The 19,338-nt window shown below is 38.0% G+C and overlaps 1 protein-coding gene across 8 annotated transcripts in view; it reads right to left on the bottom strand.

Moving 5' to 3' along the window:
- Positions 1-19,338, bottom strand: part of LOC101050820 (DExD/H-box helicase 60) — a 258,453-nt gene that overhangs the window by 179,869 nt on the left and 59,246 nt on the right. For all 8 annotated transcript variants that reach the window (XM_074397007.1, XM_074397004.1, XM_074397001.1 and 5 more), the window contains 6 exons: positions 17,416-17,531; positions 16,010-16,152; positions 15,772-15,881; positions 5,109-5,213; positions 4,458-4,586; positions 1,893-2,017 (listed from right to left, as the gene is read on the bottom strand). In XM_074397007.1, the coding sequence (XP_074253108.1) occupies positions 1,893-2,017; positions 4,458-4,586; positions 5,109-5,213; positions 15,772-15,881; positions 16,010-16,152; positions 17,416-17,531 (728 nt within the window). The remainder of the gene's footprint in view (positions 1-1,892; positions 2,018-4,457; positions 4,587-5,108; positions 5,214-15,771; positions 15,882-16,009; positions 16,153-17,415; positions 17,532-19,338) is intronic.

Below are 19,338 nucleotides of genomic sequence, written 5' to 3'. Positions count from 1 at the left end.
GATCCTGGAGTTTTTTTTTTTGGAGACAGGCTGACAGGCTCTTGCTCTGCCGCACAGACTGGAGTGCAGTGGTGCAATTGTGGCTTACTGCAACAGAGGCTATATTTTTTATCGCACTTTTAATTTTGCCTCCCTGTTCATAGTAACACAAGTTAATATGCAATACCGATATATTACTGGTTGCAAACAGTGCCTTAAATGATAGCATTAAATGACTCTTCTTTCTGCTTTAAAGTAAACAAACTAAGTCACCTAGAATTAATTTTCCTTTTTCAATCCCTCTGATCACCTATGACAAGAGTCAAGTGTGAAAAAAAAAAAAAAAAGTCTAGTGACTGGGCCTCAATCAGTCATGTATTCTACTGATGAGTTAAGTGTTTTATATAAATTACTTTGTTTAATCCACAACGCAACCCAATGAATTAGTTATTATCTCCAATTTTCAAATGAGGATGTGAGACGCTAAATAGATTTTCAGAAGTGACATAGCCAAAGGAGGGCAGAGCTGGAATTTAAGCTAAGATCTGACCCAAAGTGTGTACTCCTGACTCCGCCTCTACATGGCACCAGACATAAAACATGCACGTTGTCAGCACCATGCATGTTTTCTGGAGCCCAGATTAAGGAAGGGAAGTTGATCAGCTTGGGCCTAAACCAACTGTCATAGAGTTCTCAATGTTCCGGTGGTACAAAGCAGCGAACTCAGCCTAGGATTTCTGGAGCATATGTTAAAGACAACTGGAGACGCCATTCAAGCAGCAAAGATCTCACTCCCAAACATTTAAAATAACTATTCACGAACTGCACATTCTGCACAGGTACCCCAGAGCTTAAAGTATAATAAAAATAATAATATTTTTAAAATGTAGATGTATACAACTGTACAAATAATGAATCCCATTTCTATTTAGATTCCTATCCCAAAGTTGTTCCTTCAGCCATGTCTCAGTGCTATATAGGAGTACATTTGTTTCTAACTAAAATTCAGAGCCACACTGCAAGAGTAATCTATATAGGTATCGTAACATGTTGGTAGAATACTTCATTTGTCTACCTTGGTCCAAACACAGAAGAAGAAGAAATTTTCTTGTAATTCCCCACATTTGTGACTTCAGTCATCTGCTCTTTAATTTCTCTCACCATCATGTTTTAGTTACTCACCACCAGCTCGAACTTTGGATGCATAACAATACCCATGTGGCTTAGTGCTACCATTAAACATATCCACACGCCTATGTGCTTCTGTATTTGTCTTTGTAAACGATTTCACATTAGCATTGGATCAAGGTGCTGGGAATTGATTTTATATAAAACTTCTGTAGTTACAATAATTTAAAATTCCCTTGGCTAAATAAGTTTTTTGGTTCTGATTATAAGAATGGGTCCAGGGTATATGGTGTTACCCATTTAATGTGCTCCAGTTAAGTTCTCCTAATCAGAGAGAGATGCTAAATACTACTCAAGGTCTTTTTATTATGTCACGCGATACCAAGGAATGCCTCTGGCCTTGGTTTTCTTAGCTATAAATTAAAGCCAAACATTCAATAAATTTTGACTGCTTTATGTGTTTTACCTCTGTACGTGAAAAAAATCAATTTATTCCTAAAAGAACATTTCTAAATTTAATGATAGTTACTTACAAAAAACAATTAGAAAAAGCAAAAACATTTTTAAAAATCAAGTCATGGAATTAAGATGAAAAATATTATAAGGATTGACCTAGAAGGCTGACCAATTTCTTTGAAAATAAAATCTATGTATTTTTTTAAAAATGCAAGAAACTAGTAAAAATAGGCTCACTTCTCATTTATATATAAATAAGACTAATTGAAAACAAAATCAATCAAAAAAGTCTAACATATAAACAGATAAATTAAGTTTCAATTACTTACAAAAATAATATTGCAGGTAACTTATCCATTTGTCTTAACCTTTCAACAAGAAGAGGAAACATGTTTCCCGTATCTTCTGAACTAGACGATGAATCCGGACTAAGTTTCTCCAGTACTCTTTTGACCTAGAGGAGTAAGTTAAAATTAAGAAAGAAGAAGAAGAAAAGAAGAAGAAGAAGAAGAAGAAGGAGAAGAATTTGCAGAAAAAGGAGAGAGAAAGGAATTATTTTGTTGTCTAAAATTAGAAGAATTTTTCATATATAGTTTTTTGTGGGTTTTAAAAGTAGTCCTTTTATAATATATTATCACGTAGTGGTAAAAGTCAGTGGAGACACAGACATCTCTATATTAAAGAATAGACAAATATATAAAATACAACATATGATGTTTTTATAGGCACTACAAGTAAGTCAGTAGGATAAAGATGTTCAGAAAATGTTGCCGTTTCAACTGTTGCAGGGAGAGTGCCGAAGGGTTTCTCCAATTATTAGATGGGCAAAATAGCTCCCAAATATAGAGCATATAAAATCAACAATGGAAAAGAACCTCTTAAAAAAAATTAACTATTTATCTACCAATACTTTGAAAAGGCATAGAGGCATATTTATAATGCTTAACTAAAAATTCAAAAAAACAGTAAGTCACAGAGTGATCAACAAAAGTACAATAAGTTGTTTACTTCAGATATTGTTGAAATTCTGGGTGGTAATTTTTATCCTACTATTCCATATTTTATTTTATTCCATTTATTTATTTATTTTTTGAGACAGAGTCTCAATCTGTTGCCAGGCGCCAGGCCAGAATGCAGTGGCGGGATCTCGGCTCACTGCAACCTCCGCCTCCCGGGTTCAAGCAATTCTCCTGCCTCAGCCTCCCAAGTAGCTGGGACTACAGGCACATGCCACCACGCCCAGCTAATCTTTGTATTTGTAGTAGAAATGGGGTTTCACCATGTTGGCCAGGATGGTCTCAATCTCTTGACCTCATGATCCACCCACCTCGGCCTCCCAAAGTGCTGGGATTACAGGCGTGAGCCACTGCGCCTGGCCTTATAATTTTTTATAAACAGCATCTACTATATTTTTAATCAGAAAAAAATGTTATTTTACATCAGGAAAATTAACATTAAATTACTTTACATACTATACAATGAAAAAACATTGATGAAATAGTTATGTGCTATCATGAATACATTTTCTTAACAAAGTCATTTTCCATTTTAATTATCATTTGAGGGGTGGCGAGTAGGGACATTCTTGGTATTCAATTTTCCCAGGATTAACATTTAATGGAACATAGCATTCTTTGCCAAACAGGCTGAATTATTTGTAATATTTCCTTATATCAATACCATTTTTTCTTTTTAGAATGAGTCTCCCTCTGTTGCCCAGAGTGGAGTAGAGAGGCACAATCTCGACTCACTGTCACCTCTGCCTCCCAGGCTCAAGTGAGTCTCACACTTCAGTCTCCAGAATAGCTGGGATTATAGGCATACACTAGAAAATCTGGCTAATTTTTGTATTTTTATAGAGATGAGGTTTCACCATGTTAGCCAGGTTTGTCTGGAGCTCCTGGCCTCAAGTGATCCACCTGCCTCAGCCTCCCAAAGTGCTGGAATTATATGTGTGAGCCACCACACCTGGCCAATGAACACCATTTTTGTCTTTATTTCTTTTATCTCTGAAGAAAAAAAGACAAATAAACATAATACTCAGTCAGCAAACTGGAACCAAAGATCCATCAACCTTAATGCTCAAGGATATCTTTGCTTCTCAGCATAGCCACCTGAGTCTGTCATCTGTAAATTTGCCTAAGCCTCTTTCAAGTATTTTCTCATTTATAATCATGTACATGAGTTTCAGAAATTGGTTATTTTTATATAATTTATTTTTATTTGCACAAAATCTTACTTAGGTTAGCCCCTGTGCTAATTCCTGATTCCCTCAACAACATTGGTTCTCCTGTTAAAGTTAAAGATTCTCTATTTTTAGCTGTTTGTAGCTGTTACTGAAGAAACCAAAAGCCTACAACACATGTTTTGCTTGTTTGTTTGTTTGTTTTTGTTTTTGAGTCAGAGTCATGCTCTGTGGCCAGGCTGAGGGCAGTGGCACAATCTTGGCTCACTACAACCTCTGCTTCCTGGGTTCAAGCGATTCTCATGCCTCAGCCTCCTGAGTAGCTGGGACTACAGGCGCATGCCAACACAACAGGTAATTTTTTTGTATTTTAGTAGAGACGGGATTTCACCATGTTGGCCAGGATGGTCTCAGTCTCCTGACCTCGTGATCAACCTGCCTCAGCCTCCCAAAGTACTGGGATTACAGGTGTGAGCCAACACACTCGGCCTCTGTGGCACATGTTTTAAAGGGCACTGAGCTAAGAGATGAAACCAGTTCCCTCCTCCTTTTTTTTTTCTAACTCAGACGTACTAGATAATATGTTTAAATGGAATAACAAAAACAAAAACTGGAATAAAAAGATTACATAACTGTCATTGGCTAAATTATTATGCAACTCCAAACAATTAATTAAGCGAAACTTTGTCCAAGAAAGTGTGACAATTACCTGCTTCACCTTGCCATTTAAAATCCAATTCTTTAATTCTGCCTTTAAGTTTTCTTCATATTTTCTAACATCCAACTTCTTAATGACCACTTTATTCTTAAAAAGAACAAATTCCTCTGGACACAATTCCTTGGGGAAAAAATTATCACAAAATTAAGCTAAGCTTTGCAATCTATATGGTAAGAAAAATACAATGATGTATTTGAGTTTATTTGTCTCCTTAACCAAACTGCAAACTCCCGACGTCACGAGGCTGTTAAACATCTTTTTACCTCCCCATAATTTCCAACACATAAACTTATGATGATGGGTGAGCTCTTTAAACGAAAGAATATAAGGCATGGCTGACGAGAAGATGAAAAGGAACGGAGAAGAGAACGGAGAAATCTAAGTCCAAAAACACAACTAAAGTAGTATGGTATCCCAAAAGCTAAAAGAAGAAATATTTTCGAGAATTATAGAATATTCCACGCTATATACAATAATAAAGTCACAGAGAACGTCTGAAAATAAAAAATAACTGATCGTTTCAGAATAGCAGCATCAAGCAAGTGGAGAGAAGGAGCGTGCTTACCTGAAGAGCAAGTTTGCCATATTCTTGAATAGCACTAACTGAAGTTAGTTTCCATGAATATATGTTTCTATACTTACCTGAGCCCTGGGCCAAGTTTCCCAGACTTGAACCATGGTATCATAAAGCTGGATGCTCTCTTGAGGGGTGAGTGTAAGATCAGGTGGGAATCCATACTTTTCAATCTGTGAATAAATGAATTAATGGATGGTTGAACAAATAAAATTACAATGTTTGTATTTCCTTTATTTTATCTTATCTTTCACGGCTAACCCCTCAGGTCTTTATCCATGAATCCAGGGACATTAAAAGGCAAACAACTGGAATATTTCACCTCTGCAGGGATCTGTTAATAAAATCTTAACAAAGTAGCATCCCTAACCTGCAGAAATAGAAAACTCCAAAGGCCACTAATAAGTTTCAGCATTACTTCCTGAGACTATTTGTACTAGATAATAAATGAACACGGCTCTATGAAATAGCTCCAGAATGCCAGTGAGGGTACTGGACGGCTGGAAAATATGAACACTTACAGAATAGCCTCAATTTAGACAACAAATATACGTTTCATTTTGAAATATCCCTTTGAAACAGACATTAAAATATGTTTAGTGATGAAGATGATTTTATGGATACCAAGCCACAGAAAAAGGGACAAAGCTTTGTCCCTAGAGACCCAATATAAGAACTGGGTCGGCCAGGCGCAGTGGCACACACCTGTAATATCAGCACTTTGGGAGGCTGAGGTGGGCAATTCACAAGGTCAGGAGATCAAAACCATCCTGGATAACATGGTGAAACCCCATCTCTACTAAAAATACAAAAAATTAGCTGGGCATGGTGGCACATGTCTGTAGTCCCAGCTACTTGGGAGGCTGAGGCAGGAGAATCCCTTGAACCCAAAAGGCAGAGGTTACAGTGAGCCAAGATCATGCCACTAGTGAGACTCCATCTCAAAATAAATAAATAAATAAATAAATAAATAATAAAAAAATTTTTCAAAAGAGCTGGGTCAACTTTATGTGGACAAAGACCCTCAGACAACCTTCAGATACTCAAAGAAATTTCTACCTGATGGCTACCTTGGTTACTGATCAGCTCTGCCTTAAGCCGTGAGAACTCATACACTATTTTCCTCTCACAAATGCTGCTGATGTTAGTCATGCGCGAAGCACCGCATAGGGTACAAGAACAAATCCCATCTCATAGCCTTTGTGTTCTCTATGCCTTTGTCTTCAATCACTGCTTCTTCTCATCTATTATGTACACAAGGGATAAAGTAACTTCTCCTAAACCATAACACCAAAAAGCAATGTTAACGATGAGACGTCTATAGGAAAGGCCCTATTCAACAGGTTAACCAAGTATCTTTATGTCAAGGTTTCTGTTATGTTCACGTGTACTGTGAATCTCCAAGAAAGGGATAGGACATCACGCTTCTCCCAAACTTACTTGAGGAAGGAACCCTTCTTTTAAAAAATACATATTCCTGGTTCCTAGAAGATTAGAAATACTGGGCTAGGGAGTCACTGCACAGATAGAGTTCAGAAAGCAAAGAAGGCCTGCTCGGTGGGCTGTGGGATTAGAACCCACTCCTTGGAATTCTGTTTGTTGTTGCTGTTGTTGTTTGTTTTTTGTCTATAAGAATGACAATGCCTTCATTACTTGTCTTCATGATGGGGGTAAGATTCGAAAGAGTTAATATAAGCAAGAATTTCTTTTTGTAGTATGTTATTCAAGAAGAATCATCATTTAGCAATTCTCAGATTGAATTGATGAAGCTAGCTAGTTGGCTGGGACTTCATTTGAACACATTAGTAACTATATTCGTTATCTCAGGTGAGGATTTCAGTATCTCATAAATTGCATCTTTCAAGTGACCATATGTTCTGTCTACAAACAAAGCCATTCCTGACTTAAGGAATTAGACTTTTCTAAGAATCATCCAGTACATACTAATACTATGCTTCTATTTTGGTCTCTAGAATAACAGTGATTCATTTCAAACCATCTCATTTCCTTTAAGAATGCCTTGGTTTCCCATCTCTAAAACGGGAATAATTATCCTTATACCAGAGATCTGTTGTGAGGATTACATGATACCATGTGCATAACCTGCTGTTAAAATGCCCGGCTCTTTTTCCATATCCCATTCATCTTAGTGACTGGCTATTAATTTTCAGGTATTCTCTTTCATTGGTTTTTCAACTGTATCATTAAAAAGACATATTAAACTGAATTGTTCTCCTCTGCACAGCATGGCATGTAATTAACTGGTATCTCTTGAACTCCCAACCTCAGGTGATCCGCCCACCTTGGCCTCCAAAGTGCTTGGATTACAGGCGTGAGCCACCATGCCCGGCAGCTGGTATCTCTTAAGCTGGCCTAAATAATATATAAAATTATATAGAAAGATAGTATATAAGAGACCATTCTATGGTTATACTGGTTTGTAGTTCTTTATTCATAAACAAAAGCATATAATACCACAATGCTCCTTTTGAAAAAATAAAAATTAAATAAGATGAATAAAAAATAAGTGAAAAAGTTGTATGGTAAGCATTTATCAGAACTACATGGAACGAGACAGCAGTTCTTTCAAGGACTGCCTGGTGCTGACAGCCTCTTAGGGAGCTGAGCAGCTGTTTTTTTGTTTGTTTTTCTTTTTCTTTTCTTTTCTTTTTTTTTTTTTTGTGTGTGTGTGGCAGCATAATTCGTAGGTAGGCTGTGCAGCTCTTCCCTTAGCCCACTAACAAGCCATATATGGATGGCAGTGACCCCTCACCACAGCTGGATTAAAGCCAGCTCACTCATCCTGTTCCCATGGCTTCCTTTCCGAAGCTATTTCCATGAGCGTTACAGACAATAAATCCAAGGTTAGAAGTTTCCTTGACATTCTTTGCTTATTGCTTCAATGTATTCTGCTTCCCCTCATGATTGAACAATTTCAGTGTAATCTCATGAATGCTATACTCATGTGGATAGATCATCTTGCTATTGTTATTGCTACCTTAGGAGCACAAAAAAGGTCTTATATAAATGCACACCTCACAAATTTCACCAGTTGTCTAAGCATTTCTAAAAAGTATGTCTCTCTATTTATCCCCAGGCATAAAAGAGTAAAGTATCACAGAACAAAGAGTTGAGAAGATTCACACAACAGCGCGGCTCTGCAGAAGTCACACAGGGTCAGAACTTACTGTAATGGTTCTGCTGCTTTCCAGTTACTCCATTAATAGCTACTGGGAATAGAGGAAGGCACATGGCCAAAAATGATGAACTCCAAGCCACTGTACTCACAAATGCTTAAAGGTGACTTACCTTACATCAGTCCAAGCAGAGTAAACCATTAAAAAGAATTATGAAATACTATGCAACTAAAAACTTGCTGAGAATTCAATGCCAAACATGTCAAAATATAATCAGAAGTCTTAAAGAATGATGAATGCTTATCACATATCTATTCCCTGAGCACAGTCAGGGGCAGAGGGAGGGATAGGGACAGGAATGCCATTTGCAATGAGTCACTTTAAAGCCAAGAAAAAGCTACATTGCAAAATTTTGTTTGAAAACTTCTGGGAGACAGAATCACTTTAAGTGAGTTTTACATGCCGTTAATCACCATAGCTCAGAGTCTATGAAGTAATTTCCGTTTAATTCCTTACTCATACAGTCAATCCACAAATTACTTAGTATAACACTATGGTTAAGAGCATTCGGTTTTGGGGTCAGAACTTGTGAGTTTGACAGTTAGTCTGACAATTACTGACTGAGTCCTTGGGCTAGTTAAACTACCTCCCTAGCCCTCTTTTCCCTCACCTGTAAGTTGGGAATAATTATAGTATATTTATTATAAATATGTTGGAAGGTTAAATGAGAAATACATATAAGTACTTAAGAAGTGCCTGTCACGTAAATTCTCAACACATGGTGACAATCATCATTCCACAAATGTTTACTGAGCAACTCTTGTGTATATGGCACAATGAGCTAGCTCTAAGGTCATCCAGGGGTGAAATAGTGCAAAATTTTTCATAAATAATTTTATAGTTTAATAAGAAAAAGAGAACATGGAAGCAAAAAACCTGTAACAGCAGGCTAAACGTAATTGGTGTCAATTAAAAAGTACAAATAATGAGTTATCTATTATCAGAAAGGAAGATTAATTCCATGTGGAGAGATCATAGAAAGACTTCTGAAAAAAATTCCATATTAGTGAAAGCATGGAAGATGAATAGATTCTGGAAACAGAATTTGGCATCTGGAATGAAGCATTCCAGGTATAGCACACAGCATGAGCTCTTTTAGGTAAGCTACATCCTGGGTTCGAGTGAAAAGGTGAGGAAAGTCTAAGTTACAGAAGACTTGAATGCCAAGCTACAAAGTCTGAAATTTATTCCCAATAGAGAAACACTGAAGACATTTAAGTAGAATAAGGAGAAGATCATAATTATGTTTTAGGAAGATAAGTAGAACAGCATAATTTTGAATATAATTTCATGAAAAAAGGACCAGCCATTGGCTAGTGTCATAGCTTCACAAGGTAACTTGAATCTATATAATTTAATAACAGAGATATGATGGGAAAAGACAAGAGGATAACAAGAGAAATGGATGACTCCACACTCATAATCCAGTTTCTCAGCTGAGATCTCCAAAAACTTCACCTTACCAATCCACCATGAAAACAGTCATGTTCTGATTTTCATGTTAGTGGGAAATGTCTCTTCCCTGCTCAGACCATTTGGTAACGCAGAATTCTGACACGAACAAGGAGTGCCAGTACAGTTGTGGCAGCACTGTTAGTCACAGAGAAGTAGAAGACAGAAATAGATACCAAGAAGCAGCCGGATAGGGAAAGATAATGTCTGTAAATAAAGAAAAAAGATAAACTAACCAAAGAACCCAAATTAGAACTCTCCATTACTTCCTCTCCAGTTCTTAAACTTCGGGTGTCCCAAATAACTTCGAGGATCTAATGAAAGCTAGAAGAAAGCATACACACAACATTTTTGAGGTTTTTCACTCTTCTCTAAAGTCCATCCTTGATGTCCGTATACCTGAGGTTAAGATTATCAGTAAAGATGGCCTAATAGAAGCCTCCCATGAGCATCAACTCCCACCCCAAAAAAGATCCAAATTGAGCAACTACAGACACAAAAAAGCACCTTCATAAGAACCAAAATTCAGGTGAGTAATCACAGTGTCTGGTTTTAACTCTGTATCACTGAAAGAGGCACTGAAGAGGGCAGGAAAGATGCCTTGCACTGCCAAGGCCACCCATCCTACATCCTCCAGCAGTGGCCACCTGGCATGCAGAGAGAATCTGCGTGCTTGGGAAAGAGAAAGCATGGTGACTGGGACTTTGCATTACAACTCAGTGCTATCTTGTCACAGTGAAAAGCAACACCGGCCAGACCTCAGCGGGCACCCATGGAGGGAGCATTTAAACTAGCTCTAGCCAGGGAGAACCGCCCATCCCAGCAGTCAAAACCTGACTTCCAGGATGGGCAGTTCTGAAACTGGCAAGCCTCATCACTGGGGGTTAAAGTATCTTAAGATCCTGTATCAACCTGAAACGCAGCCTACAATTCCTGGGCAAGTCATGGTGCTGTGCTGGACTCAGAGTCTGTGGACTTGGGGTACATGCAACCTAGTGAGACACCCTGAGGAGTGAGTGCATCATCCCTCCCTCAACCCTAGGCAGTACAGCTCGCAGCTCTGAGAAAAACTCCTCCCTTCTGCTTGCTGAGAGGAGAGGGAAGGGCAAAGACGACTTTGTCTTGAAACTTGGACACCAGCTTAGCCACAGTAGGTCAGAGCACTGAGCAAAGTCGTGAGGCCTCCACCCAGGCCTTAGCTCCCGGACATTTCTAGACACATTCTGGGCCAGAAGGGAACCTGATGTCTTGAAGAGATGGACTCAGATGTGGCAGGAGTCATCACCTGCTGAATAAACAGCCCTTGGACCCTGAATAAGCAGCAGTGGCAGCCAGGCAGTACATGCTGTGGGCATTGTGTGACACTTTGAGGCATGCTGGCCTCAGATATGACCCAGAACCTTCCTAGCTGTGGTGGCTATGGGAGAGACTACTTCTGCTTGAAAAAAAGGAGAGGGAAAAGTAAATTGTCTTGCAACTTAGATGCCAGCTTGCCACAGTGGAGTAGAGCATGAAGCAGGCTCTTGGGGTCCCCAAGTGCAGACCCTGGCTCTTGGATGGCATCTCTGAACCTACCCTGGGCCAGAGAACAGCCTGTTGCCCTGAAGGGAGAGACCCAGGCCTCGCAGCATTCACCATAAGCTGACTGAAGAGGCCTTGAGCCTTGAGTGAACATTAGCAGTAGCCAGGAAAAACTCACTATGGAGCAGGGCTGCTGGTGGCTACAGAGAGACACTCCTCTACTGGTGGAAAAAGAAGGGAAGAGTGAGTAGATCCTGACTCCAAGCCCTGGGTCCTGAACAACATCTCTGGACCCACCTGAGGTCCAGGGAACCTGCCACCTTGAAGAAAAAGACATAAGCCTGGCTGGCTTCACCACCTTCTGATTGTAGAGCCCTCCAGCCTTGAATGAAAACTGGCAGTAGCCAGAAAATGATTACTGCAAGCCTAGGGCAGCACCTGGTGCTGTGCTTGATTCAGGTCTAACCCAGTGCAGTCTCTGTGGTAGAGACCACAGGGGTGCTGTATCACTCTCCCTTCCCAGCTCCAGGCAGCTCAACACAGAGAAAAAGATTCCATTTGTTTGGGAGAGAATAAGGGAAAAAAACAAGTCTCTGGTAATCCAGAGAATTCTTCAGGATCTTATGCAAACCACCAAGGTGGTTCCTCTATGAGTCTGCAAGAGCCACAGCCTCACTGAGCTTGGGGTGCCCCCTAATGAAGATAATGGCTGCAGTGACCAAAATCTTAGATCACAACATCCAAGTCTCTCTAAATACCTGGAAAGTCTTTTCAAAAAAGGCAAGTACAAATAAACTCAGACTGTGAAGACTATAAATACCTAATTATTTAATGCCTAAGTATCAACGAATATCCACAAGAATCAACAACATCCAGGAAAATATGACCTCACCAAATGAACTAAATAAGACACCAGGAACCAATTCTGGAAAGATAAAGATATGCGACTTTTCAGCCCAATAATGCTAAATAGCTGTTCTGAGGAAACCCAAAAAGCCAGTATTACCCTGATACCAAAACCAGGCAAAGACACGTTAAAAAAAGAAAAGTACAGGCTAATATCCCTCATGAATATTAATGCAAAAATCATCAAAAAAAACTAGCAAACTGAGTTCAGCATCATGTTAAAAAGAAATTTCATTATGACCACGTGGGATTTATCACAACAATGCAAGGATGGTTCTACATATACAAATCAATCAATGTGATATATAATATCAATAGAATGATAGCAGGATCCTATCAGATAAATTTAACAAAGAGATTGAAATAATTAAAAAGATTCAAGCAAAAGCTATGGAGTTGAAAAATTCAATTGACATACAGGAGAATGCACCAGAGTCTCTTGATAGCTGAATTAATTAAGTAAAAGTGAGCACTAGTGAGCCCGAAGAAAGGCTATTTGAAAGTACAGTCAGAAGATACAAAAGAAAAAATTAAAAATAATAAAGCATTCCTATAAGATATAGAAAATAGCCTCAAAAGAGCAAATCTAAGATTTATTGGCCTTAAAGGGGCTTAAAACCTCTAGGGTGAGGAGAAAGTTTATCCAAAGGAGTAACAACATAAAACTTCCCAAACCTAGAGAAATATACCAATACTCACATACAAGAAAGATATAGTAGACCAAGCAGATTTAGCCCAAAGAAGACTATCTCAAGACATTTACTAATAATACTCCCAAAGGTCAAGAATAAAGAAAGGATCCTAAAAGCAGCAAAAGAAAAGAGACAAATAATACAATGGTACTCCTCTATGTCCGGCAGCAGACTTTTCAGTGGAAATTTCACAGGCCAGGAGAGAGTGGTATGACATAAAGTGCTGAAGAAAAAAAAACTTTTATCATGGGATAGTATACCTAGTGAAAATATCCTTCAGATGTAAAGGATCTCTTCAAGGAGAACTACAAACCACTGCTCAACGAAATAAGAGAGGACACAAACAGATGGAAAAACATTCCATGTTCATGGTTAGGAAGGATCAATATCATGAAAATGGCCATATTACCCAAATTAATTTACAGATTCAGCACTATCCCCATCAAGCCACCAATAACCTTCTTCACGGAACTGGAAAAAACCACCTTTAACTTCATATGGAACCAAAACAGAGCCCACATAGCCAAGACAATTCTAAGCAAAAAGAACAAAGCTGGAGGCATCACACTACCAGACTTCAAACTATACTACAAGGCTACAGTAATCAAAACAGCGTGGTACTGGTACCAAAACAGATATAGACCAATAGACCAGAACAGAGGCCTCAGAGGCAACACTACACACATCTACAACCATCCAAACTTTGACAAACCTGACAAAAACAATCAATGGGGAAAGGAGTCCCTGTTTAATAAATGGTGCTGGGAAAACTGGCTAACCACACGCAGAAAGCAGAAACTGGACCCCTTCCTGACACCTTACACTAAAATTAACTCCAGATGTATTAAAGACTTAAACATAAGACCTAATACCGTAAAAACCCTAGAAGAAAACCTAGGCAAAACCATTCAGGACATAGGCATAGGCAAAGACTTCATGACCAAAACATCGAAAGCATTGGCAACAAAAGCCAAAATAGACAAATGAGACCTAATCAAACTCCACACCTTCTGCACAGCAAAAGAAACAGTCATTAGAGTGAATTGGCAACCAACAGAATGGGAAAAAATTTTTGCAATCTACCCATCTGACAAAGGGCTGATATCCAGAATTTACAAAAAACTAAAACAGATTTACAAGAAAAAAACAAGCCAGCCCATTCAAAAGTGGGCAAAGGGCATGAACAGACACTTTACAAAAGAAGACATATATTAGGCCAACAAACATATGAAAAAAATGCTCATCATCACTAGTCATTAGAGAAATGCAAATCAAAACTACATTGAGATACCATCTCACGCCAGTTAGAATGGTGATCATTAAAAAATCAGGAGACAACAGATGCTGGAGAGGATGTGGAGAATTGGGGACACTTTTACACTGTTGGTGGGAGTGTAAATTAGTTCAACCATTGTGGAAGACAGTGTGGTGATTCCTCAAGGACTGAGAAACAGAAATCCCATTTGAACCAGCAATCCCATTACTGGATATATATCCAAAGGATTATAATTTGTTCTACCATAAGGACACATACACAAGAATGTTCACTGCAGCACTGTTTACAATAGCAAAGACCTGGAACCCACCCAAATGCACATCGATGATAGACTGGACAGGGAAAATGTGGCACATATACACCACGGAATACTATGCAGCCATAAAAAACGATGAGTTTGTGTCCTTTGTAGGGACATGGATGAACCTGGAAACTACCATTCTCAGCAAACTGACAAAAGAACAGAAAATCAAACACTGCATGTTCTCATTCATAGGTGGGTGTCGAACAAGGAGAATACATGGACACAGGGAGGGGAGCATCACACACTTATCCAATTCAAAAAAATGGGTAAAAGATCTCAATAACATTTCCCAAAAGAAGATATACAATGGCAAACAGGCATATGAGAAGGTGCTCGACATCATTGATCATCAGAGAAATGCAGATCAAAACTACAATGAAATATATCACCTCACCTCAGTTAAAATGGCTTTCATCCAAAAGACAGGAAATAACAAATGCTGACCAGGATGTAGAGAAAAGAGAACCTTTGTACACTGTTGGTGGGAACATAAGTTAGTACAAACATTATGGAGAACAGTTTAGAGGTTCCTCAAAAAAACTAAAAACAGAGCTATCTTATGATCCAGCAATACACTGCTATGTATATACCTAACAGTATATCAGGAAGTATCTGCACTCTCAGGTTTACTGCAGCACCATTCACAACAGCCAAGATTTGGAAACAACCTATGTGCCCATCAACAAATCAATGAATAAAGAAACTGTGGTACTTATACACAGTGGAATACTATTCAGCCACAAAAAATAATACGATCCCATCATTTGCAACAACATAGATGGAGTTGGATGTCATTATGTTAAGTGAAATGAACTGAGCACAGAAAGAAAAACTTCACATGTTCTCATTTATCTGTGGGTATTAAACATCAAAACAATTGAATGCATGGAGACAGAGCTGAATGATCCTTACCAGAGACGAGGAAGATAATGAGTTGGGTGGAAAAGGGAATGGTAAATGGGCACACAAAAAAAATAGAATAAATAAGATCTAGTATGTGATAGCACAACAGAGTGACTATAGTCAACAATGATTTATCATACATTTTTAAATAACTAAGAGTAGAATTGAATTGTGTGTAATACAAGAAAGGATAAATGCTTGAGGTAATGGATACATACCTCATTTAGTCTGATCTGATTATTATACATTATATGTCAGTATCAAAATATCTCATATGCCCCATAACTATATGCAGCTACTTTAGATGCCCACAAAAATTAAAAATAAAAAATGTATTAAATTTTAAATAATGAATAAAATTAAAGAATCAATAAAAAAAGAAAATGAGTATCTACACATACTGCAATTCTGTGAAGATTAATTCAGTCTCTCAAGTTGTGATATACACTAAAAATTCCACTAATATGCTTTTATACTTACAATATCTGTTGTTAGTGCAGCACATGGATGAAAATGATCAAAACGAACATCACCATGTTCTACTGAACATATATGCTTCTCTAAATCATTGTATCTCTCTCCACAGAGCACTAAATATGAAGAACAAGAATATCCAAATTAATGGACATATAATTATTAGAATATGGATAACTTCATAGTAAAATATAAAAATCTCTATAAAAAACTGTATAGTAAAATATAAAAAATATGTACTTACCAAGTCTAACTTCATATGATTGATTTTTATATGAATGGTCTTGGAGAAAGTTGAGACATTTGTCAGCCTGTTTCTCAGAAATAAATTTCTCTTGCATACTCTTGTCTGCCCATTTCCAGTACTGTTTTACTGAATGCAGCCACCTTATAGAATAAACATGCATATAACTTAAATAAAATATAGATGCATTTATCAAGAACTTGAATAATTTAAACAAAGAAAATTTCTCAAGTTTAAAAATTTAGTGCATGCGCTCTCAATCTAAACCACCAGAGTTTGAGTCCCAACTCCGTTACTTTATAGCTGTGGACTCTGGGAAAATTCCTCAGCTTCTTTATGCCTCCATTTCTTCATCATAACATGGAAGATAACGAGAGTATCTTTCTCATAAGGATGTTGTAAGGCTTGAATGAGTTAATATACCCGTCACGTCAAAAGCGCTACGTGTTTGCTATCAATGTTGCTGTTACTATCATTGTTGCCATTATTAGGAAAAATCAAGTCTGGTCACAAAATGATACTTGATGTTCATATAATGCTTTGTTGTTCTCATGGTCGCCATCAACAAGATCAATGACTATGTCCCACTTATTCTCATTTTAGCTTTAATTGCTGGATAAAAACAAAGAAAGGGGGATACAATTCTCTGTCTTACTTCAGATGACATTTATTTAAAAACTCTGGCTGGGCGTGGTGGCTCACACCTGTAATCCCAGCACCTTGGGAGGCCGAGGTGGGCAGATCACAAGGCCAAGAGATTGAGACCATCCTGGCCAACATGGTGAAACCCCATCTCTACCAAAAATATAAGAATTAGTCTCAGCTGCTCAGGAGGCTGAGGCAGGAGAATCCCTTGAACCTGGGAGGCAGAGGTTGCAGTGAGCCGAGATCACACCACTGCACTCCAGCCTGGTGACAGAGCAAGACTTCATCTCAAAAATAAATAAATAAATAAATAAAATTTTATAAAGAATAATTTAAGAAATAAATAAAATTTTTAATGAATAATTTAAAAATAAAATTAATTATTAAAAAATAAATTTTTAGAAATTTTCCTACACGATTTCAGATCTGCCTATGGGAGACCTTGATTTTCTTTGGAGAAGATGTTTTCCTTCTACAACTTCCAGGAAATGTATCTGCAAAAAATTTTAGAAAGCCAAACAGGGTAATAATGTGCACCTGTGATCCCAGCTACTCAGGAGGCTGAGGTGGGAGGATTGATTGCTTCAGCCCAGGAGTTTAAGGCCAGCTTAGGCAACAAAGCGAGACCCCTGACATTTCAAAGATTGGGTAATAAATTTATTTGAAAGTTATACTATTATAGAAAAAACCTTAAAGACTTCAGACCATATAGACAGTATATAATTCAACCACTGAATATATAACCACCACTCTGTGCCTACTTAGCGAGAAGATCTGCGTTATCTATCGTAGCTGAAACAATCAAAAAGGGACATCGAATAATGACAAGGAGGAGCTCCCAAAATTTTACTCCAACTTCTCTGCCAAGATAATGGACCTAGTAAAGAGAAAGAACATCAGTTAAAAAGTTTATTTCAAAACGCCAAGTGAAAAAGATAGAAGCATAAAATCATCATGCCTATTTTTCGAGTTTCCTACAAATGACCAAACCTAAATAAAGGGAATGCTGATAAATTCAGACAAGAGAGATCACTGACACTTCACTCTCTTCAATCTCTGTAACTAATCCCTTATTAATTCCGACAGATTCCAATTCCAAAAATCTATTTTGAAGCTATTTTTTTCTCTCCATTTTTTGTTGTCATTGAAGCCACCATCACCTGGCTTTCTACAATAGCCTTCTGATTTTTCTCTTAGCTTCCACACTTTCTCTAGGCTTTATTCACATTATAACTCTAACAGTATTATTAAACAAAAATCAAATTAGGCCACATCTCTAATTAAATCCCTACAATGTCCTCTCAATGCATTTATAGCAAACTACAAGCTGCTTAACTGGAAATATAACTTCCTGCATGATCTCACTCCTTCCAACCTTTCCAACTCCATTTCAGGCCACTTTCCCTGCCATGTATGCTGCTCCCAACATACTGGTCTTTTTTTCATTCCTTGAACACACATGTCTCACCTAAGGGCCTTCACATATACCACCCTGCTACTCAAAATCCTCATCCACCTCTTGGCTGACCATTCCTGCTTATCCCTGCAAAGCTCAGCTGAAGGTCATTGCCTCAGTAACACCTTTCTGCATATCCACTCCAAAGTTGTTCTTACTTCCCATTTTGCCATTATCTTGGTGAAAACAGACTGATTTTTTATCTTCAGCATTTGTATCACACTGTTTACTTATATTTTCAATGGTGTATTTACTTATTTAATTGCTCTCTCCTTCACTAAACCACAAGGTCAGTACTGGCATACCAGGGAGAAAGCACAGTGCCTAGCATAGACTAGGTACTCAACATCTGTTGAATGAATAAATCAATTATCTTTGGTTAAATAATGCAAATTAAGACTTAGAGAGGAGGCCCAACTTTTGGTCTTCATTGAGCAGAAGAAATCATGACAATTAGGTCTCAGCTAGAAAGACTAATCAAGTCTAGTAATAAATACATAAAGAAATATATTCTCATATTCCTTCTGACTTCGATCTGCTCATACAATCACCCACTTTACCAAATGCTAATCTTATATTTTGTATCAGCCGGCAATTTCTCTGAACTTTCTAGAATAAACAATTTTTAAAGACTTCTTATAATCAAGTTTTATGGAATTATAAATCAGGAAACCAAGGTTACCCATGCTTTGTTTTTGGTTTTTTGTTTGTTTTTGTTGTTGTTGTTGTTGTTTGCTTGCTTGGTTGTTTTTTTGAGACAGTTTCACTATTGCTGACCAGGCTGGAGCGCAATGGTGCAATCTTGGCTCACTGCAACCTCCGCCTCCCAGGTTCAAGTGACTCTCCTGCCTCAGCCTTCTAAGTAGCTGAGATTACAGGTGTGCACCATCACACCTAGCTAATCTTTGTATTTTTAGTAGAGACAGGGTTTGGTCATGTTGGCCAGGCTGTTATCGAACTCCAGACCTCAGGTGATCCACCTGCTTCGGCCTCCAAAAGTACTGGGATTAAAGGCATGAGCCACTGCACTCGGCCTCATTACCCATGTTTTAACATTACTGTGCTTATGCACTTTGACACAAGACCATAATCCAAGATTCTAGATTGTGAAGATCAAGGGTTTGGTTTTGTTTTTCCTTAAAATGGGAATGTTGGAAGTAAGCAACATACAGTACAGCCTGACGCATAAAAGAAAACAGACTTTCAGAACAAAGAAAGCAGAACGACA

This window comes from Saimiri boliviensis, chromosome 3 (genome assembly GCF_048565385.1).
Source record: "Saimiri boliviensis isolate mSaiBol1 chromosome 3, mSaiBol1.pri, whole genome shotgun sequence".
NCBI lineage: Eukaryota > Metazoa > Chordata > Mammalia > Primates > Cebidae > Saimiri > Saimiri boliviensis.
The sequence above is the reverse complement of the archived record's forward strand: the minus strand, read 5'-3'. Positions and strand labels throughout refer to the sequence as shown.